This window comes from Pieris brassicae, chromosome Z (genome assembly GCF_905147105.1).
Source record: "Pieris brassicae chromosome Z, ilPieBrab1.1, whole genome shotgun sequence".
In the NCBI taxonomy this organism is placed as follows: Eukaryota; Metazoa; Arthropoda; class Insecta; order Lepidoptera; family Pieridae; genus Pieris; species Pieris brassicae.
The window spans coordinates 7,323,846-7,347,617 of NC_059680.1; the positions used below are offsets into that span (position 1 = coordinate 7,323,846).

The window sequence follows — 23,772 nt, forward strand, 5'->3', positions numbered from 1 at the left end:
TCGCCCAGAGTCAATAATTGTTTAGAGAATCTTCTTACCTTTGTACCGTATTCCCTTTACTGAAGGCACTTGTATTTTATATCTATAAATATTTGTAGAAATTAGGGCAAACAAAAATTTATAATGCCAGTGTAAATCTTGTTAGCTAATTAAAAAAAATGTTTATATACAATCATTTGAAAACATAAGTTTAGAAGCAAATATAATTTTTTACACGTTAAAGCAATTTTTTATTCTGAGATATTTTACCAGTATCGACATTGAAAATTTACGATTTTACTCCTAATAAATGTCGATAAGAAACATTAAGTTGTTTTTTTGGATTGTACGACTTCGTTTAAAAATTTGACGTAAAGCTACTTCATAGGAAGACAACCTAATTATTAAACATCCACTGTTTCAAACTACCTATTTTTCGCAATTCGTTAGCATAGAAATTGGAAACCTACTAAGAAAGACATTTAAGCTTACAGATTTTGATTTTACGCAAATAATATTATACATATAAACCCATCTTTTAAATTACTTAGTAAAAATAAACATCAAAATCCGTATCGTAGTTTAAAAGATCTAAGCATATGGACGGAGGAAAGCGGCTTTATTATATAATATATACAGTATATTTTACATAAGTGTTCTATACAGTACAGATTCGATCGAAGCTTATCTACATTGATTGTTATGTTTCAACTGATAACCTTATATTTGTGGATAAGATCTTATACATCCAATGAGCCGCCGCAAGCCTTTTACTTTCTTATCACTAAGTTGACTATATGAATAAACAAGCTATTTTTTTTGTACCAGAGGTATTCCTGGAAAGGCCATGCTTGTAGGGTTTGTGTTTTTCTTTTTGTTAAGCTAAGTAATTTATATTTATTTTTAACAATTAATTTTAGCATTTCTTAACATTTAATTTTGTTATTTTTAACAATATTTTGTGTGTAGACAGCACAAGAAGAAGTGTAAACATATTGCAAGTGATATTGCCTCCGTAGCTTAATCGTTAATCATGGGTGTAATGAGGGATTCTGGATACGAACTAATGTTAGTACGGACTATATCACGTATACGTCTACGGGGCTTCAAATAACTATAAAGACTAGGTGTAATTAATAAACATGAAAAGTTCTAAAATTCGTCAAAATTTCTAAAATATAATTGCCTAAGTCATCTTTTGCTAGCCAAAATCTGATATTACATTATATTATTGCCGCTAATACTACTGGCTCTACAGAGCAGTTTATTCCGTGTTTTGTTGGCCTGAGAACAAAAAAAAACTTCAGTAGTCTCCTACCTTTTATTAAAAATATTGGTGAAAAGTATTAAATATAATATGTATGCCCCATGCATCAACCCACGGCAAGATGTTTTATACTGGTGACAGAGGATGACAGCTGATAATTGACGCGTCGCAAACTGACTGACTTGACATAAGCGCTTCTCTCAAATATTTGGACCATTGAAAGTTGTCGGCTAAAAGTGAATAACGTATATGCACATATACTGTATGAAGCTTGTTTATATAGGGAAGGATTGCTAAGACGAAACCCAGGCGCTTTGTAATTACAGCTATTGGTTTGAAATTTCTGTTTCATAGATTTCATCGCATACTAACAGTCGTATATAAACGTTTACTTCTGTCGTGAATGCATTGTATTTGTAACATTATTCTTAATTGTTTAATACTTAGTATATTAGAAAACATATTCTTTTTCTAGAATGCAGATAATTATTTTATATTAAGTTAATTTATTTAGAAACAATTTTTTCTATAAATTAGTTTAGTATTTACATACACTTTAGACTTGTTAACATTTGAATAAATGTATACATGAAACTATTAATTTAATATTAATTTATTACATTTTGTGTTTGTATTAATATCATCATAATAATACCTGCATTTTCGACCTATTTTATTTAAAAATGACAATGTGTGAAAGCGCACCAGAAGTGTTAAAGACTGATTGTTAAGAAAATTTAACTGTGTTTTTTTCCTGTTAGTGTAATTGTAATGTAATAGGGTAAAATTAGATAACACTGGCAAATATTGAAAGTATAATATGTTGTTCAAGTATATAGTATTAGTATTTTCTTAATTAAACTTCTAAAACAGGAGGTACCTTTAATCCGGAAAAGTTTATATGTCGACTAGTTGTCAGTATAATTTCATTATCGGTTGACTTCGCTTCTGTAGCCTTGAGATGAAAATTGAAATGCACTTTAACGATATCGGTGGATGGTGTAAACGTACCGGATGCCACATATTATTTTCGACGAGACGCCGTCGCCCGACGAAGAATTACAGCATTCACACATCTATTAACTTGGCCGAATGTTGTTACTGTTTATTAATAATTTGCTTGTTTTTTGTCTGTTCCATTTGTGAATATTTATTGTCAACAGAATTCATAATTTCTGGTTTAGAATTCTTTAAAAAGTAAACTTATGTAATTATTTAGCTGGCTTTTCATTCAAGTAATCCGCTTAGTTTTAGATTAACCGTTGCGCTTATACTTGAAAGGTTATAACAACACTTTGGGTAGGTAAGCCTCACACGAGGATACAATTTATTACATAAATTCTATATGCTTTTACGATGTGCTTTTAGAGTGTAGAGTTCACTACGGATACCTTAAGGAAATGTTGTTCAAACTTCGATCGATCAACCCTCATCTCGGCTTGAAACTTAGCTTTTTATAATCATTTACAATTTACTGTTGATATTATTTTAAAGTGCAATTTTAACCAATATTTTATCGAGTTTGTCTATAAATGAAAAGTAAAAAACCAATCACATGTAACATTTATTTTATTTATTCGCTGCAACAACACCAAATTATGACACATCAATATTAGAGTAGAGTACAATATCAGAATTATTTGTGACGAGTGTAAGATACAAGGAAAAATTAATTTTACCATTGCATCTTTGGGCAATTACATTATTGGTTATATTTAAATGCATTATTTTACAAACAGTTAAACACGTCAAAACATCTACACATTAGATTAACCTCATAGGTTATCCTTGAAACAGATTAAATTATCTAACAGCCAATATAACTATACAAATTACGGTATACATTTCATCAATCTATAAATAACAATCTCATTTAATGTACATAAATACGACATTTTATTCTTACACTACGATGATATAATTTGAATATTAAAAATACATTGAGATTTCCTCCTACCTTATTGGATAGAATTTAAAGCAGTTGGTTTTGGGAATAGGGTTTTTTAGTAAAAAATAAGCTTTAGTTATAGAGTTAGATATAAGTTATAACACGTCGAATATATTTAAACAAGGAGGAAATTTTTTTGTAATAAAATTAAGAGTAATTAAAATTATCTCTCACTAACCTTTGGGACGATAGATAGACAGTAGCATTTAACGTTATAGTATAACAGTTATCATCTAAAATATCTGTACTTATTAAATAGATTGTTTTATTTCTTAAATGCTTTGAAACTCTAAATACTAAAAAAGCATTGTCTTTTAAAATATGTTTCAACTAACAGCGGGTAACTCTTATTTGGTATAATTATAGTGCAATTTTTTTAACATTGAATTTAAACACCTACATGTATTGTGCGACGAGCGGCTGTCATCAAAATTTACATAGTTAAATAATAATTTATACACCATTAATAAATCTTATAGCTAAGCAAGCATTTATGGCAAATATTATCCATCATGTTAAATTGTGTGGCACGATATAATATTACCTCAACTTACAACTAAAACTACTGCACAAAGAACAATTATTTACAAATACAGCATATCATGCATGATACAATGTCTCATTTCCAAATTATATAAATAAAAACAAACAAAAGTAATATCACAGCAAAGAAACGCATAAGCCGCCATCCCTTATCCTTACATCGTAATGCAAGGGTCAAGGGATAAGTAAAACTCTACATCATCGGTGACAGGAATTAGAGTCAGACGATTGCGCTTGCGCTTGGAACTTTTCTTTTTTTTAGAATCGACATCCTGCCTTGACTCTATCACCATTTTCTCCATTACTCATCCGGTCTGAAAAGAGGTGCCTTCGCCAGGGTCAGCAAGTACAACAGGTTTTTCTGGCAGTGGCCTGTTTATCATTTTGCTCGAATTATTAGAATTTGTTGATTTGTTTGAGAGTATTGTTGAAGTGTTTTGGGGGAATGAATCGTTTAAAGATTTCAGTGGTGTGTTAGGGACGCTTGAAATCATCTTTTCTCTAACAGCTCGTAAATATGGTCCACGCGGCACTGCTTGTTCTGCGATAACATCAGGCATAGAAGCTAATAAACTCTTCTTTTCTCTATCGTGATTTACAATTTCAGCATACAAATGAACAGCAAAATCTTTAGGCTCAAAATATTCGTGGGATAGAGGTGGATGTCTGTTGTATGGAGATAATGGTGTAAGTTTATCAATAGATGGGGTCCTAGTTCCCACACTGATCATTTGCTTTTTGTTTTTTCCTACCCGCGGAATGGTATTCTGAAAAGGTAACTCGTAAATGTTTTCTTGGTCAGTTGTCGCCACAGAATTGTTTGAGTTACAACTTTCTTCGACTTTTATTAGTTCGTATAAATGTTCAATCATTTCACGAGCCTCGACGTAGTTCTCTGGATCGTCTAGTTTTTCCTTTAAGTTTTCCAAAAGTTCTTTGGTTAATTCTTCAGGTAGAGTCTGTGTTGTTTTGTCTTCAGCATGTACGAATTCATGTTCTTGAGGTGCACTTGGTATAATGGTTTCTTGTATAATATTTTCTTGAACTCGTGGTTCATTTAATCGATGGCGTTCTGAATATTCATTAACTGACAATTGCGATATGGACGCTGCATTATCAAGCCCGATATTTCCACACACGCATAATCTATCGCAGAAACCACACGAAGAGTTAGAGTTTCTAAAGTAGTCTTTAATACTTACGCAGTATCCTCTATGCTTCATCCATTTAATCAAGGTGAATAATAGAGCTATCGTTATACATCCTAATATTGTAACTATAAGGATACCAATCACCTTTGCATTACGTCTCGTTAGTCCGCTTTCACTGTCCTCCATAAAAATGTGTGGAAATCTTGGATTCTTGACTTCTTTTGTTGCTTCTTCGCCTTGAGCATTGTACGATTCACATTGAATACTGGTTTTATCATTGCATACGTTGTGGAAGAATTTACTCAACGGCATATTTTGATCATAAACGTTAAAACATCTTGCGAAGAATTCATCAACAGTACAATAACTTTCATTTACAAAAGGATCGGCGGACTCAACTCCTAGGCCGCTTGCGAACCAGAAAGACATATTGCAATTGCAGGGTTGACCATAGTAGTTATTTTTATAATCTATATATTTTTCATATTGTGTGAATGCTTTTCCCAGAAAATCCAAACTTCCGGGATTCATTATTTCAATTTCATTGTCTTTAAAAATAACTTCATGAATGCTACCACTAGATCCAATAATTGCGTTAGGCGCCAATTCGTCAAAAGAATTCCCAATCATATAAACTTTGTTCCAAGATGATAGTTCAAATCCTCTTTCCTTGAATATATGAAATATGCAATGTGAGATATCAATTAATACTATTGTTGAATTAATAGCGCCTGTCTCGACAATATCAATTCTGCAACAAATGTGATTATTGTATAAATTTTATAATTCCGGTCAAATTTTATAATCATATAATATATTAAAGTAAATACTATAAAATTAATTAATTAGACTCACTTAGTGTGTGATATATTCAGCTTAGCAACAGCCGACTGAAGTGCTCCGGTTGCTAAATGGTGAATGTTGCAACCATAAAAATGTAGATTGTTGATTAGCGACTTCTGTGAAAACGACTCCCCTTCAATAGCTTGAAAAGTAGAATTCATTGCCATAACAATATTGTACGTGTTTGCTGAAAAAGCTTCCGAGTGAATTGCTCGTACTAGAATCCCCTCCATAGATATTAATGCAGCTGACGAACCGAAAGTTTGTCCGGCAAGTTCAGTTATCGACAAGTTTTTCATTTTGATCTGAAAAGGTTTTAGACTTTTTTTATTATGTCTAAAGTAAATATATGTTATTTTTTTTATTCAAACGCAAAGCAAATTTCGCAAAGCAAAAACACTTTCGCAATCCTATTGTAGATAATGTTGGAATCGAAACTAACCGTCATCCCAGGGCCATGTTCACCGACATTGGCCGCGGTTGGGTCCAACGTGAATGATCCGCTTCTTAGTTGAAGTTTTCCAATGTTAGAAATGCTTATAGATAGAAGCCAAGAAAAAGCTTCGCTCTCGATCGAAACATATGTGCAGTGCTCGATTGTCACAGAGAGAGGTCCTGAAATAGTTTTCAAATTAATTACCTTTCAATGTCATGTAAATCAAATGATAAACGAATATACGTTTTCTATCAAAACATTATGGGTTTGGCTTGGCATGTTTGATAATTAACACGTGCTATATTATTACACCAGTGCAGTAGCAACATGCGTGAACACGCCTCTATTGTCTACGATACATTCACGCTTTTGTATAACGTTCGATTTGCTTCGTGAGTCATTATCCTGTAAACCACGAATACCGAGTCGGGGAAACGATATTTTTAGATAGCTATCCGCGTACGTCTGCTCGCTACCGGTAAACGAGAATGCGTTGGCCAATATTGTGTGACATAAAAAAATACTGCTTGCGTATTTAATTATTGATTACTCAATCTTTAGATTATTATTTAAAATAATATAACGGTCTGCGTGTTCGAATGAGAACACAATTCTTGATAACTGAGATTGTCCAGTTACTCAGACCCCTTATGTCTTGCGTGTACGTACAATAAACCAAACGGCTAATAAGTTGGAACGGGTCTTCAATAAATGGAGACTACTTTATGCTGAATGAGAACAGCAATAAGCGTTTACAAACAGGTTTCAATAAGACTCAAGCAGCATAATATGACAATTTTATAACATTATCTATATGTGATTTACCGTAGTGTTTAAAATAACATTTTTTAATACAGAAGATTCATTCACTTTAAGGTTTTTTTTAATAAATCCGTATTCGCAAAATATTCAGGGACTCTGTAGCGTAAAAAGGGATTATAGAGATTTTCAATCTACTTCGTAGGTAAATTATGCAATATTTAAATATTCGTAGCTACTACTACTAACCAAAGCTTTTTACAAAAATATTGCAGAGTAAGTATTAAGCTTCTTTGAGAACCAATATTCACGCTATTCATAAATGTGATATCACATAAATGAGGAAAAGAAAATAAATCGAATGTTATTGAATCTAATGTTTAAAACTATAAGCATTTTATTATGTTTTACATGGGAAATGCTTTTAAAATCGATGCATCGCTTTAAAATTAATGTAATTAAGCATTTGCAGATAGACTTTGATAGGAGTTCTAAAAATTATTACCGCTTGAAACATTGCGTTGTTATTTAATGATCCTGGGTATAAGATACGTCACCGGTCACGTCGATATAACAGTCCACATGTTACTTAAATGTTAATAATACTCTAGATTTTATTAAATTCGTTTTATTCTCATTAAAGTTTTAATCTTGTTTGCGCTTTACATTACTTCTGTTAATGTTTACAGAGTTATGGAATGAAATGTTCAGTCTCAGTTCAAGAGAAATCTTCAGGCAATATGAAACTTTTGTTTGCACTTAAAATTTGTACAACCGAATATGATTAATATATCTAGACAGTAATGCGTCAAAGAGGAGGTGTTATTGTGTCCAACAAATTTAGTTTAAAATTTTACATCCTAAAGGTCGACAATTGAATAACACACAAAATACGGACGAGTAGGCGTACGTCAGTGGTCATTACATGACTGACCCCGTATAACAGTCGGGTAATCAACTTAGTTTGCCATTTTAAATTGTTAGCTTTTACCTTTACATATTATTGTACTAGCATTTATATTTTCACGTAAAACAGCACTTGATACGCCACGATAAATAATGAAACGTATTTATGTCACGTCAAGTATCTAAAGTCGATATACTCAAAGTAATTGAACAACAAAAATATAATACTTTGAAGTCAAATAAAAATTCTACAGATTTTAGTAAAACACAACGACCCGATAATCGGGCTCATCCGGCAAAGCGGCAAGCGCTTCTTCGATGCAAGGACCGGTTCTCTCAATAACTACTACTTTTCCTACTGTACGCTGAACTTTTACTTCAACAAAATTAAGAAAGTAACAACTCGGTGCGCTTTAGTGGAGAGAGCTTGCACAGTAAAGTTTCGCAAAAGTTTCTTAGAAAGCAAATTATATATGGTGGACATTATCAAAAGATCGCAGCTCGTGTAAATACAACACTACAGCTAACTGCATCGCATTAGCAAATATTCTAAATCGCGCAGCCTTAATTTTAGGTAAGGATACATTACCTTTTATATTGATAAAGCTTCTCTCTTCTATGGTTAGAACTTCACATTTGCTTATTTCGAGGTATAGGTTGACGATATTCATCCGCATAGCGGAAGACTTTGCTATGAGTATTGACTTTGTATCTGATATATGAACAAGTCTCGCATCGCTGAGTCGGGATAGAGCATTCGAGTTAATCGTCACAGCTTGGGCTCCGGTTATAATCAGGTCAGTCGTGGTGTCGGGAAGTTCGCCATCATAAATGTCCAACTCCTGAAATAAAATTATTTGGATTAACAATTTCTTAATTCAGTTTAGCAATTTACACTGTAAGACACCATTACTGACCCAACTTTAATAGTCCAAGGATTTTTGTACATTCAAAGGACATTAGTATGCTCATAGTCATGCTTTATTAGGGAAATGTTCGTACTACTCATCAATAGCAAATATAAATTGTACGCGTATTTTACACATTTAACATGCTACGGTCGTTACCTTTACTGGCTAATGCACTTTATTTATAAGCGTGCATCCGATGGCATAGTCAAAAAGGGGCTTATCAAGGGATACGGGCTGCTAATTGAATTGAAACGGGGAAAGTGAATTACTGGACATTTTGCTATTAAACATAATAAATGCATTGGTTAATTTTTTTACGTGGTGATGAAATTAAAACAAGTTGGGAACGCAGTAACTTTTGAAACGTGAATAAAGTGAGAGTGTTCGGCCCATTCACTATGAACAATTGTTGACATAGCGTGCCAACCAATAGGCTAACATCCGCAAGTTTCTACCGAATTTAACCAGCTAATATCCGTTCATTAAATTTGAATTAAGTAATTGTGTTAAGAAACAATAAATGCGACAATGTTATCTATAGTGAATGCAGATAGTTAAATATATTAGTTTCTTGTGTTTAGTTGTTATCGAGGAGTTCACATTCACTTAGCTCAGATAACGACCGTGACTCATAAAACACAATATGGATGTTACAATCATTGTGTTCTTAGTTCTTAAGAAATAATTTATGACTGTAATTTTTCTTTTGCTTATTGTAAATTACATGTTAGAATGGATAGTATATAGTTTTTTGACTTTAAAATTATATCCGACTACATATGTGGTACCGTGCGTAAAGGTTTTCTGACTCAGAAGCGAGTTTGTAACTTTTCAACTTTTGTTTGCCTTTTTAGGATACATCACTTAACTGCAATAAAGCTTTTGTATACCGTGTAATATTTGCTCGCTGGAAAGTTAATATTACGTAATTAGAGATAGTCGCTTATGGAATTTGAGTACTATATATAAAATATTTAATCATATTTTATATAGACCCTAATTTAGTATCCCCTTCATTTCTCAACATCATCATCATCTCTACTTCTCCGTTTTCAATGCTCTTAAATGTGTGCACTATAGGCATACTCATATTCTTAAAAACCTTGATCCATATTTTAATCAGAGCATATGGCAAGGTACCTTGTAGAGCTCATAATTTATTAACAAAATGTGATAAGTTCCTAAGAACAATAGATGGGCGTAACTGCCGGGTTCAATAGCAACAATTTGTAATAGGCACTGATACAGCGGTTTATTTTTTGCTTTGCAAAGATACATATATACTAAAAATAATTTCAATATTTTAATGAAAAAAATGGCCTTTTCATTCATTGTCATTTCCACATAATAGGTGTAAATTGTACCTTTGTAATTATGATTGAGAATGTTTTTCAGTGAATACAATATTAAGCTTTATGCCGCTGTTACATCGTTCATTTTGCAGTAAATGTTAAGCAAGTCTGTTATTGTGCTAGTTTAATGTTATGAATGACTACTTGTTATACATGCTACATAATCTTAGTGAAAAGATTGTTACCACTAACTTACTTTATACTGCGTACTTAAGATATCCAATAAAATTACTATAAGTTTGAAAAACATCATTGTTGCTATTGTTTATAAAATAATATAATAACAATGCTTTAACGTTTTTAAGTTTTACATAAAAATATAGGCACAAATAAAGAAATAATCAAACAATTTTATCACAATAGATTTAGATATCTTATCTTTGCCAATATTATCGGCGGCCTATTTTTTATACTTCATGTACGTAATGAATAAACTCCTAATCTTCCCCAAATAAATTAGAACAGAAACTTGTGTTAATCTTGTGGCGCGGCATGACCGGCTCACCCGGCGCGGGCGCAGGAAGCGATATCTCTTGATGATTTTTTTGTGGTTTGTTCGTTGCTCCCGCTACACTTTAGTTTTTAAATACGTATCTAAGGATCGTTGGAAACAAACATTCTCGTTAAATCTACAACCACTCTAAAATGCTAAGTCTGTGTATGTGTACATAGTAAGGATAAGAGTTTTCATACAACAATATTTAGACAATTTATTTTAAACTGTTAAGCTCTTGATATAATTTGTTCACATTACGTTAACAGCGTGTAACTTATGAATACCTACTTGAACTTTTTTAATGTTCATCGTAGCGTGGGCTGTCGGCTGACATGCAACAGGTGTACAGCGAGCTTCTTATTAACGCGTGACTTACACTGTTCTACAACTCAGATTTTAAACAATTTATCTGGAACATAGTCTATTCTAAGCAATTTTTATACTTGTTTCCCGATTCTTAAACATTATAAATTGCTTGCATCGTTTTATTGATACGATCAAGACTACAAGTTTATGAGTGTCAGTATTACAAATGTAACGTGTGCAAATGTTAACTAATTAACGTAACTAATAAACCGTAAATTAAGTTATGCTATTAATTCATAAAGAATGTTATCCGTGCTATCCATTGATGAGAGAATGTTGCTCACACATGTTGGTAGTCTGAACGTGACGCAAAACAATGCACTCACTAGGGGCTACACATAACTACAGTACATAGTTTCCGGTTTTACTCTATTGCCCTGTTAAACTATGCAGCGTTTTAGCAATTTTGACTGCGATAGATAATTAACGAAATTTCATATGTCGAATTCCGGATTGGAGAGATTGAACATTTGTGTCAAGTGTACATGTCAATAGCGACATATATTCTTTTGTTTAACGTATGTCATTTTAAAACGAAATCAGCGGACAGCTATTTCGAAGAAGCTTTGGTCCAGTAATTTCTATTGTTAAAGTGTTATCTTTGCCGATTCGCTAATATGGTTTGAGGGCTATTTAAGTGTCATTGTGCAGTAGACGTCTCGTCGCGTCATTTTTCTACGTTTGAAATGAATCGGTTTAAAAGTTTTCGGTCGTTAACATTATTTGCTTTAAACAGACCAACCTATAAAAACGTAATCTTGGCAAGTCTTGTGATATACAATAATAGATATAAAATAGAACAAATCACGTACGAGCACTGGTTGAACCAAATATGATAATATTTCAGATCTTGACGTTTTTATGTATACAAAATAAAAATTCAATAATTAATATAAAAATTTAACTTAGACTGTATTCACGATTGTTGTAAATCATTCTAAAACACTGTTCTTTAAAAATTCCGGTCTGACTTATAGCTTTTTTAATTATCGAACGCAATATTCCACATTGGAAAAGTACGTAAACGAAATATAAATGATGCACCGAAGATGTTATTTATTCAAAACGTGTACTCACAATGAACCATTTCCGCAGTAGATATTATAAGACAACTTCCGAGTAAACTCATCGTTACAATTAAATATATTAGAATTTATTTTATTGTAATTTTTAAAAGGTATATGGCATGTGGTATTTCCATACGTAGGAAGAGATTTATATTTTCTCACGGACGATTGGCGATTTGTATCCACATTAGTAACAATACATGACCCAATATTTGTTTAAGCATATGCAATGTATGTGAATGATTATTTAATAATTTAAGTATTAAGGAATTTTGTCAGTTTATTTAATTACGAGAAGATTTAAAGTACATTACACTAAAATAGCTCGTGGTTTGTCTTCCTGAGAATGCAACTATGGCATGATTGGAATAACAACTTGTTTATGCGATGTCTTGAGATGACACACAATGACGCTTTGAGTCCAGGCTTCTACCTGCCTTTGTAACAATAAACTTTTTTTAACAAAGAGTAGTATATTGTTAAATATATCGTTTATTTTATGACTATAATAGGAGCTTTGTTATTGAAGATTGGTACTATATTTAATACCTCCACATGGATATACATATTCAGTTTACTTATCGGATGCAATTGGTCCTTTGTTCCTAATTACACATTCAATATGGTGTTAATATTCTTATCGTTCATTAAAAACTTAAAGTATGTAAATTAAGATGATGTGTATAATGTAGGTACTGGTTTCTTTCTTATAATGGCTGCCCGTTCAAAACCTTAAACAATTAACCCTCATCAATTACGAGACCAATTCTCGCAAAGGAAAATATAACTCGACCATTGGCGACCGTATGTTTATTAATACACATTCACTTTGTATACCTGATCATTTGAAAGAGTGCAGTTGACGACTAGCCAGTTGGGGTGTCTCGCGGGGGTGCATTCACAATAATCGCGTTCACATATGTCCGGGTGGCCCACCACTTGAGAGGCATTGATAGAAAAGAGCATCAAAAGCACTAACATCACTGAGGGTCGCGACATATTGCCGCGCACGGGCGCGACGAACCGCGCGCTGCGAACGTCATACACCGACTGCCGCGGGCCGCTAGCCTTACACCGTCTCTAGAGATCGCGCTGAGCTCTATCCACCAATAGTGTTGCCATTTTATTCATTCCGATATCGATGATAATATCTAATTAGTATTTGTTAGCTCCTTGTTAGTAACGATCGTGCTTTACTTATTAAATTTGTCTACTATAATTAGTTATCCCCAGTGTAATTAGTAATTTTCGCTCTCGATAAAGTCCATTAAGTATTTTTTTCCATAAGTATTTTTTCATTTTGTTACTGTTTTATTTTTATTTACAATACATTGACGCTTGATTACCATCTTAGACTTAAGAATTACTTAACTTCCGATGGCGAATATTGTTCGTGTTCGTTTCGATTTCAGAGTTACAAGTTATGATCAAAAAATTAATTCCGATATTTTTTTAACATTTGAAGAAAATAAAAATTTAGTGAACATTCTTCATTGGAAAATATTAATAAGGTTGGTCTAAATTTATAATTATGTAAAGTTCAAAAACTCCACAGCGAAGTGACCAAAATGTTATATAATCAACTAGATAAAGAATTTCTATTACATATTACATAAAACTATATTAATTTTATTTTTGTCATGTCAATGTTTGATATAAATATATTTATTCTTACTTAATTTTATATTTGGAGCGAATGTCCTTAGTTTTATTAATAATTTGATTTGTGTTCGTTTGTAGAAGTAAAAGATAAAGTGGTACTCAAAGGCAAGTCTCTTTTGACCCTTGTTGGACAGGGTAGGAAGAGTGTTGTGGTGTCGAAACAAATATATTATATAAAAATTGAATGAAAAAATTGCCAAATGGTTGATGTCAAGTTAAAGTTATCGTAATGTTGATACGTCCCTACCTTTTTGTGTAGAACTAAGTTAACGTAGACTCGGTAAGGTCGAATAGCTACACTACTTTAACCAGTAAAATCTGTCAGATTTGAATTACCTACTTAATATTTGACTAAACGCTTGAGCTTATCTCTTGAGGCATGAACAATACCTTGTAAATATAGTTCATAAATAAATGTTGTTATAATATATCCTTGTTCAATTTACATTGATAAGTCCTCTTTTTAAACCAGATACCAAAATATTATTCAAGTATACAGGTTGTTAAATTTGTTTGTTACTTGGATCATATCATGAGGAAATAGTTTAATAAAAATTATATTACACATATGTAGTTAAATTAATTGATCACATGAATTTTCAATAGCCATTATACACCAGTATTACAAGACTAGTCAGAATAATAATCATTAGCTCCAGTTGTAATACGAAAATACGGAATAATTTGTTTTTACGTATGAATATTTTCATATCAGAGCTGCAATCTCCGGCGCTAACAATCAATTTTGCAACCTCGATAATTAAATATGGGATCACAATTTGATTCTAGCGGAGTGTTTTCGTTCCTATTTTTTTTACTATATAACACATGTAATATACACTATTGTTAATTTAATGAACGTTGTTCTACAATATTTGTCAAAGTACATTAGCAATATTGTAGAACAACATTATATTAATTTAATTAAATATTCCTTCAAATTATATCGCTTTTACTTTAAATAGAAACTTTACACGCTTTGGCATGTTTGAACAAAAGCTAACGCGCAAACTGCAACTTTTCATACTAATTCAGAATGCTTATCGACGCCGTATTATTTTCAACTGTAGCCATTTTCGTAATTAATTTTACCATGTAATTAGTTTTTTTAATAATATGATGTCCAAGAAAAATATGCTTCAGTCTGGAAGCCTTCAGCAGTGTTTTAAGATTGCAAAGTGATCAAATAACACACCAGTATCTTTTTTTGTGGATACAGTTCCATTTTTTTTTCTGTAGATGTGTTTCGACGGAGCGCCAGTTTTTGTCGGACTTCGTGGCAGGTGCTGAGAGTACTGCTGGGGGTAGATTGGCACGATGGTTGGCACCAACGCCTCGTGTCGAACCTTCGAACTGTGACCTTAAAGCTCCAGCCACAGTGGTTCTTCCATCAACGCGAGTTAATTTACCCGTTGTAGTTCGAGATCAATACGGAGATATTGTAACTTCATCTGCCGTTAAAATAGAGGTAACACAAATGTATTACTTTGAATTCAAAATTTAAATTTTATAAACCTTGTAACAGTTTACATCAAATATATTACATATTTAAGGAATATGAGCATCTCCGGAAATAGTTTTCTTGAAGTTAATTTCCTAACTCCAAGTCAAATGATTATAATTTTCGAGAATGCGTTATATCCTTGACTTTGTGTGAATGTATTTAACATGTTGTCTATCATTAGATAAATGAATCTATCACGAGCTATTGTGACGTAATAGGTGCCAGAGGAAGCTATTAGGGCTTTAATTCTATTAGACGTAAGCACAGCTAGTTTCCAATTTCAGTAACATCGGCGTCGTAATAAAACATTGAGAAACGATTTCTATTTTCTTACTTACGTATTTAACAAAAATATGAAGCGGCTTATTATTTATACAGCTGTAGAAGAAAGCTTTTACGAATTTTATTGTTTTTTTATTAAAAGTATAGAAACGAATGAAACCTTCATTCGATATTATCTCAGAAAAGTTTTATTGTTATACCAATTTAATTATTATTTTACAGTTCTATAATTATAAAAATAAAGTTATAAATATTTTTTTAAAGGTCATAGTACAAAACTTGGCCATGTCCCTACGTATGTGTCGACCCACTGAAGCCGAACAAGAGGGTGGAATACCAAATGTACGGTATAGTCCAACAATAAGAGAAACTATGCGTTTTCAGACGATCACCATGATGAAGGTAAAATTTCAGTTACTCATTGGTTGTGTATAACAAAAATTAACGACAGTCGCGACCACGTAAAATTCCTTTCTTATTTAATATAGGCATACCAAGATTATTCTTGGGAAGAACTTCGGTTCGCCAGTGGTTTATGGGGTGAGGAAAAGTTGAAAGGCATTGGAATACTGAACGTCCCTACAGAAAGGATAACCGTGCGGGCTCAAACTGATGGTTCATATTCAGCTCTTTGGATTCCGCGAGCCCCAGGCAAATACTTATTTAGATGCACCCTGGACGACCAACCTTCTCCACAGGTAAGTTGTCTAATCGATTGTTTCACCGTTTTCTTTGTTCTCAAACCTATGCATGATGACAATATAGTAATAAAAATGTAATATTTATAACAGGGTATATCATTTCGGCTTTCGTCGGTTTTATACTACTGATGGACACAATTTATGCTTTTATTATCGTTAACATGTCTTATGGATTTTATGCTGGAGTTTACATCCATTTGATCGCATACTACGCAGGTCGGCTGAAATCGACGACCGTGCTTTTTCTGATCGGCTTGATCCTTTGGCTTTGCGTAGAGATTTTGGTTCCCTCAAAATCTATTACCGGATTTATCATGGGGAGTGCTCTGAAGCTTTATTACGACTAATACCTGCGGCTGAATTCCATAATCGGACGTCGAGGTAGAATGCTAAACATCATCCTCTCCCTCTCGACGCCTGGTTTTTCACAACACAGCGCTTTTTAAGGCACTTTCTGCCGTGGACTACCTATTTGTGGAGCCAAAGCAGTCAGTAAAGGTGTTTCCAAACCGATGCGACTTAGGTACGTACCAATCGGGTATAGTTCGCCGGCGATTAATACTTTATTCAAAGTGAACCGTTAACCGAAAAACTCGTTTGCCTCCTTGTCCTTTAAAAAGAACCAAAATGCCTCGTGAAGCGTTCTTTTCCTTTCGCCGTTTATTGGTTCTTCGGCTGTTATTAAGTAATAATAAAATAATATTTATTTAACGTTCAAAATTTTATATATTTTCAGCGCGTATTTGACTTCAGTATTTAAATATTTTAGTTAATTTTGTATAAAATAGGGAAATAAATTATTATTCTTTAATTATTATTCCAAAATCTTATCGAATATTATTTTTTAGTTGAAAGTTCCATGTTACCACTATTATCAATTTATTTCATTAGTTTTGTGCTAACATAATTTATTCAGAGCAGCCATTTAGATGTTATTTTTTGCAATTGTATTTGTTGTGTGTATTACATATATTATAGAAAAAAATGTTTTTATGTAACCAAAACACTGTTTCCTCTGAGGATAAAAATAGTAGGTACGTAGGGATGTTGCTTTAAAATCAATTGTGATTATAAACATCTGTCAAACAGTCAAAACTTCACATATTAAACATGTTACTGATTTTTAATAACAGGAGGTAATAATAGAAGTTCCGGAAAATGAGAATGTGGATTCTGAAGAATTAGCGGCCCCCACGGCAAGCGCTCCCACTAAACTTAAGAAGTTCATGTCACAATGCAGTGCTGGTCTCCGTGTTCGTGCCAGTCCCGGTTTACAAGCTGAAGAACTTGGCAGGATTCCGCCTGGTGCTTATGTCACTTTTATCGAGGAGGTAAACTGTTGTTCCTTGAAATTCTACACGTAGAGTTTTAAAGCTATACTTAGTTATAGTTATATTCGTACGTGGTGGTATTGAATATAATTACGTTTAGGAAGCAATTAGGAAGTTTTTCAATAGCTCAGTAACGTAAATGAATTTTGAGGGTTTTGATTAGGTGACAAACAAGGATGGGACGTGGGTACGCTTGAGCAACGACTCTGTACAAGCATACGTAGAGGGAAATGTAGACGTTGCCTGGTGTTTGCAGTATCACAGGCAGCTCGACCGTGCCCTGCTCGGACCTGTCGAGGATGGACCTACCACCCCACCAGTAAGTTTTGTTGTATTTTTTTTACTTCTGTTGTAGTTCCAGCTAATGTTATACCGAAAGTTATTTCGTCAGCCTTATTCATACCCTTAATACACATACGAAGATTATTCTTTTCGCTCAAAATAACTATTACACTGATTATTAATTTACACTTCAAGTGATTGTCAAATACTACGATCTTGTCGAATGAGTCGGTTATACTAGGATAAACTTAACTATTTATAATATTTAAGTGTTTATTAGTAATCCTTTATTTTATATTTTTTTAATTAAAAAAATAAAAATTGGTACACATACACAGATACACAGTAATAATTGTACAATACCTTGTTTATTGTTAAATAATTTAAAGATTACGCACTATTTATGTATTTTATTTTATTTATTAACACTTTGTTACACTACATTTAAAAAAAGGTTGAACATAATTAAATCAAAAGGTGGGCAACTGGCGGCCTTATCGCTTTCAAGCGATCTCTTCCAGGCAACCACTGTGAGTAAAGAAAAAAAAATGTATTCAAAAAAATTCAAAATGCTTTATTTGTTTAGCTATATGTACAATGGAATTCAGATTGAGGCCTGCCTAGTAAGTCAGAGACCTGTGACAGGGAAGCTTTGCTCTTCTTTAAATTTACAAAGTTTCATCAAGGGTAACCAACCCAATTGGTTTTAAAAACGAGGGTACTGTAACAATAATAAATATATGAATATATTGTGATGACTATGTAATTGTGTGAGTTTATGGAAGACGAAACAAATGTGTGCGCGTGTTGCATGAAAAAATGGATTAAGGAAAGAATATATTAGAGGATTTAACAATGCTTTTGTTTTGTTGTAGTTGAGTGTACCGAGCCAATGGTTTAAAGTTGTTTTACATTTGTGGTATTTAAGATTATGCAAGCTAAGGGTTTTACTTAAACTATTATAGAGATAAGCTGAGCGATTGTTGAATTGATTACGTGCAAAGATAGTCTTGCAAATTGTGTAGCTAATTATATTATGTTGGGTCCTTTTTTGAGGTGTGTCTGTCCTATGTGGAGAGGTGGCGTGTCTCCTAAGGACACAACGGAGAATATATGTATTAAATTACATAAGATAGGCAAGTAGTGCAAAAATACATGTTATACACAGTTATTAAGACAAAGCCAAACAGGAAAGAACAACAAAACAATCTTAACTAAAAAGATGATACTTTAAAAATAGAAAGTAAAAAGTAAAAGTACTATCTAAGGATCTGCGGCTCTGCAAGTGTTTGATTTGTGTTAACCAACAGATTAAATTTAAATTTTCTTCGTAAAGGTCTAGATATCTAAGAGCAAGGACGCAGGATGACGATCATCTATGACTTACAAATAATAACGTTTCTAGGACATTGTTAGCGTGTGTGAACATTGAGGCTATTTATGACACACATTATATACGCTTTCCTAATTATTCCATCAATTAATATTTATTTAAAGTTTCTACAACGTAGAAAACAAAATAATGGCAATATTTTTCACAAAAAAAAATATGTTTATTATGGGATATAGGATACTTAGGTATCACTTATTCCACGTCATTAATCATCGGCAAAGAAGAGAGAGAGTGTATTCCGAGTGAAAACCCCGGTGCATAAACCTTTCTGTACTCTTTTAAAATATCAAATCATCATACAAAATAACTATGTCAAACATAGATAGAAAAAACTAGTAAGGAGGGAGATACGGTCCGCTCTATATTTGTATTAAATTACAATACTGAATGAAACCTAGTCCCAGTCCGCATATCATGCATATCCAGGCTCCAGGCTCAACAGAAAAAAGCAAGAAGCTGTCACGAGAAAACAGCACCACAAGACAGCAAGTCCAAAAGACTAAAAAAAGAATCACAAGACAGCAAGTGGTGCCGAAACATCATGCCACTGCCATTTGCCACAATACTTATTTTAAAACAAATATCGCAGTTAATTAGAAGTAGCACTAGTCCCAGTCCCTTTTATCAATTAGATATTGGATAACTTTATAGTATGCCTTTTTACACAGATTTTCTTTAATACATTTTTTTAAATTTATTAAATGGCCGAGATAAAAGAGCCTCTGGGATTTTTCTCAAAAAAATATTACTAACTTTAGAAAGTCTTGTACTGAGATATTGCATCCTGCGTTTGTTTCGAGTATTAAAATTAAGCGTATATTGTATTCTAGTAAATTTATCACTATTTTTGTATACATACATAATATTTTCATTAATATATTGCGAGCGAAAGTTAAGTATATTACTTTCCTTGAATTTATCTCTCAGAGATTTTCTACATTTTGCATAGTGCAAGCATGATGATGCAAGATGCACATTTTTATAACAGTACAAGGAAAATGCAATTAACCAAAACGCCTAATTTCTCATACAAAGAAATTGAGTTAAAATTAGTCGATAAATTGCAAATTCATTCATACTATATAACGGCATAAACGGCAACGGTGGTAGTTCGGTAGGATTTAAAGAATACATACAACCGAGACATAAATATTATAGACCTATTAAAAGGATTCGATCGTCTTTTTAATTTCAAAACCATAAAATGTGTTTTGATTATAATTGATGTAAAAAATATTACGGCGATTATATCTACCCATAATTAATCGTAAAGTTACTTTAGGTAATATAGGTGGGAATAGAATCACAAAACATATCTTCAGCGATAAAGCCCATAATGTACTTTTGTTTGGCCTTTCTAAAATTAAATATATCGCGTAAATTTCCTAGAATTAGTAGTTTAAATACCTAAGTAATAGGTTCACGTTTGATTAAATTGGGTTAACTCACGTTATTAAACATAATGTAAAAACCATACGTGATATAGTTTGAACTAGAGCTGTCAGCGACATCAAAGAGTTTGGTACATTTTTCTAATAGGATAACTGATCATAACAAATGAGTTGATCTACTCTTCCTTGTTAGCGAATATTATTTAAAATTGATGTCTACTTTAAGTTTATTAAAATGAACAAGTCAGCCGGAAGAGACAATATATTTGTTGAAGATTTCAAAAATCTCGAAGAAAAAGGTGTCAAAATCATGTATGTAATCATGATCTGGGAATCGGAAGTGTGAAGTGGCCTAATAGGCAGAATCTGTGCTATTACCTCTATAAAAAAAGGGCTCGACAAAGTAGTGCGAATATTATTGAACTGTAGCTTTTATATCGCACGGTATAATGCTCCACATAGTTCTCGAACGCTTTCAATCATATCTGCAGAGTCAAAGACGCAACGAACAGATCGGTTTTCTCAAAGGTTCTACTCGTGTTAACAAATTGGAAACTTTAGGCAACTCATATAAAAAACCGAGAAATAAACGTGCCCATGATTATTCCAAGGTTTTCGACTGCGTAAGATGGGATAACTTATGGAAGATCCTTAGAGAGATGAGTGTTCCGGAGCACTTAGCGGAATCGATTGCCAGCCTACGTGAGAAGAGAGAGTCAATAGGGTAAACCACGTAGAGTCTGCTCCAAACAGCAAAGTGGCGTTCGACGAGGATGTATCCCCTTCTGTATTAATATGAGAAATGGCGGACTTTAAATTAAGTGTCTCAACATCCCATGGACTAAGACATACAGACAGACGTATCACATAGAGCTTTTCACGACCTTCAGTAATGAAGATTACGAATAAGAAGAAATAGTTTATTGATATTTCTATTCTTAAGGTACTTAACCTCTATTATTACATAATTCGTATATTATACTAATTCGTAGTGTGTCAAATCACAATCGCTTTATTCGTAAGACTTAAGATTTGTACGCGCGCATAAGGGATCGGCACCTACGCATGAACGAAGTACATAACGAATTTCGGTCACATAGACAAGACTGAGGTCAGTAGGGCACGGCAGGGGATGGCCAGTTCGATGTCTTTTGCCTTAATATAATGATATTTGTCAATGGGAACTATGAATTGTATTTTTACTACATACAAGTTGTTGTTTGTAGTAAAAAAGATTAAACAATATTGGCTTATCAGATGTAATTCAAATTTTGCAATTGGTTTAGGATCACAACGATCCAACAATTTATCACGACATCGACATAAACTATGGGACAGATTGTTCATTTTGTAGTAAGTGTTTTAATAAAAAAATAAGTACAAGTTCAAAAAGTTTCAGACGCTTATATCTATATTGTTCTTATAAGTGTTGTTTGTTTAGGAGGAAGGTTTGAGCAGCTGGAGTCGATTAGATGCCCCATCAGAAATACCAACACGGCCTAACGAAGGTGATGCCGATGGTAAGCATTTTATCTATTTTTGTATAATTATTATCAAAGAATGGCTAACTCGTCTGAATTTCTCATTTTCAGAAATAACTACAGAAGAGAGACCTTTTCCGTTTTCTATCGGATGTGATCTTGGAGATGTAAGTTTTAAAAATAATATTTATTTACATTTGTTATTATTTATTTCACTTAAGTAAATAATACGGTAGAAATCTTTAATATTATAATTATATAGTTATACAATTTTTAGGAGGACGAAAAATCACATGTTGGTGTACCGGAACCAAGTAAATTTGCCAGACGAATGAGGAATGAAGCAGTCGCGATGATGCAGCAGCAAGCTGCAAAAATTGTACAACCGCCTGAATTACCCATGTATGTTTTAGAGTTTACGCTTATCCAAAGGATTCTAAGTTCGCGTAAATTATTTTAAATATAAAATAATTTGTATTTTTAAAAAGATGTCTTTGTCAAATAATCTAATTTCTAACATTTTTTGAACATCATAAGGGATTCTAAAATCTATATTACATTAATAAACAAAATGAATTGTTTAGAGACCAATCTCGTCGCAACAACGGAAATGGAGATGGAGATGACGAAGATCTAGAACAAGCTGTACGCCCCGTAATAAATGAAGTGAACGTCGCAAATATTATTGCTGATGTGAACGATGCAAACATTATAAATGCTGTGGATGCTGTAGCAGCAGCTCTTGATGAAAGCGGTAAAGTTGTCAACGACGCTAGCAAAGATGATTTCGTTCATAAACCACCAGCTATGGATCCAGCCGATAACGCACAAGAAATCGCGATCGGATCAGATGATAATGAGGCTAACGCGTTGAAACCTTGTCCTAAAGATGTTGAAATCGATGAAAACTTAGAAGCTGTTCAAATAAGAAACACTATAGAAACTGCAAATGACAAGCCCGATGCCAAGAGCGTTAACGATGAAAATAATGTAAGTAAACCATAATGTTGTTTAATTGAATTTTAGCATTGCATAATTATAATCTGTGTAACATTTACCTATAGGATAAAATAGAAGAAGAGAAAAAGCAAACACAAGCTGCAACACAAACTTCGCCCGAGACTAGTATACAAGGACAAAGTTCCGATCAACCTACACCCAGTACATCAAAGGTAACATAAAAAAGTATATTGATACTTATTTCATCAGTATGGCAGAGACATGTTTGTCTTTGCTTAGCATAGTTTTTATTATTAAGATATAAAGACAGTATAAATGAGATAGAAAGTCTTCAATAACGATAATCCTAGAATTACAATACTTATTTATTCAAGGTACCAATTTGTATTGACAGGGTGAAAAAAGAGTCGTAAGGGAACGTGTTGGAAGCATTTCAAGCTATAAGCAATCTTCACCACCGCCTTTACCGGCTCGAACTAAGCTAGCACCCATCAAGAAGCAAGCACAGAGCCCAGCCCAGGGTGAATGTTTACGAGCCATATTTTCCGCGTTATTATGGCATGAAGGTATAATATATGTTTATTTTTTTAGATTTATATTTCCAATTATTTTTCTTAAATTACTTATATTCTTGTACTATTTGTTGTACAGAACATAAGTAGATAATGCTAGGTCCCATTAAAATAATTATTACTTCCAGGGGTAAGCCCAAGATAACAGACATATAATTAGAAATTAAAACTGAAATGTATAGTTTATAT

General features: G+C 33.0%; 2 protein-coding genes across 2 annotated transcripts in view; one reads left to right on the forward strand and one right to left on the reverse strand.

Annotated features, from left to right (window-relative positions):
- Nucleotides 1-23,772, forward strand: part of LOC123718469 (E3 ubiquitin-protein ligase MYCBP2) — an 85,582-nt gene that overhangs the window by 40,396 nt on the left and 21,414 nt on the right. The window contains exons 36-46 of the mRNA XM_045674985.1: nt 14,926-15,154; nt 15,737-15,874; nt 15,961-16,170; nt 17,307-17,504; nt 17,668-17,823; nt 22,012-22,090; nt 22,163-22,218; nt 22,329-22,453; nt 22,636-23,041; nt 23,116-23,223; nt 23,406-23,577. Of these exons, the coding sequence (XP_045530941.1) occupies nt 14,926-15,154; nt 15,737-15,874; nt 15,961-16,170; nt 17,307-17,504; nt 17,668-17,823; nt 22,012-22,090; nt 22,163-22,218; nt 22,329-22,453; nt 22,636-23,041; nt 23,116-23,223; nt 23,406-23,577 (1,877 nt within the window). The remainder of the gene's footprint in view (nt 1-14,925; nt 15,155-15,736; nt 15,875-15,960; nt 16,171-17,306; nt 17,505-17,667; nt 17,824-22,011; nt 22,091-22,162; nt 22,219-22,328; nt 22,454-22,635; nt 23,042-23,115; nt 23,224-23,405; nt 23,578-23,772) is intronic.
- On the reverse strand, nt 2,798-13,102 carry LOC123718470. Its single transcript, XM_045674986.1, has 5 exons — nt 12,862-13,102; nt 8,422-8,674; nt 6,174-6,346; nt 5,744-6,036; nt 2,798-5,639 (listed from the first exon to the last, which is right to left on the reverse strand). Exons 1-5 carry the CDS (start codon nt 13,021-13,023, stop codon nt 4,043-4,045), a joined length of 2,478 nt encoding a protein of 825 aa, XP_045530942.1. The 5' UTR covers nt 13,024-13,102; the 3' UTR covers nt 2,798-4,042.

Excerpts from the sequence above, each read along its gene's own strand:
- LOC123718470 (XM_045674986.1), bottom strand. The coding sequence starts at position 13,023 with ATGTCGCGACCCTCAGTGATGTTAGTGCTTTTGATGCTCTTTTCTATC. Across the intron at positions 8,675-12,861 it reads GCACTCTTTCAAATGATCAG|GAGTTGGACATTTATGATGG; the intron begins GTATACAAAGTG and ends ATTTTATTTCAG. Across the intron at positions 6,347-8,421 it reads AAGCTTTATCAATATAAAAG|GACCTCTCTCTGTGACAATC; the intron begins GTAATGTATCCT and ends AAACTATTTCAG.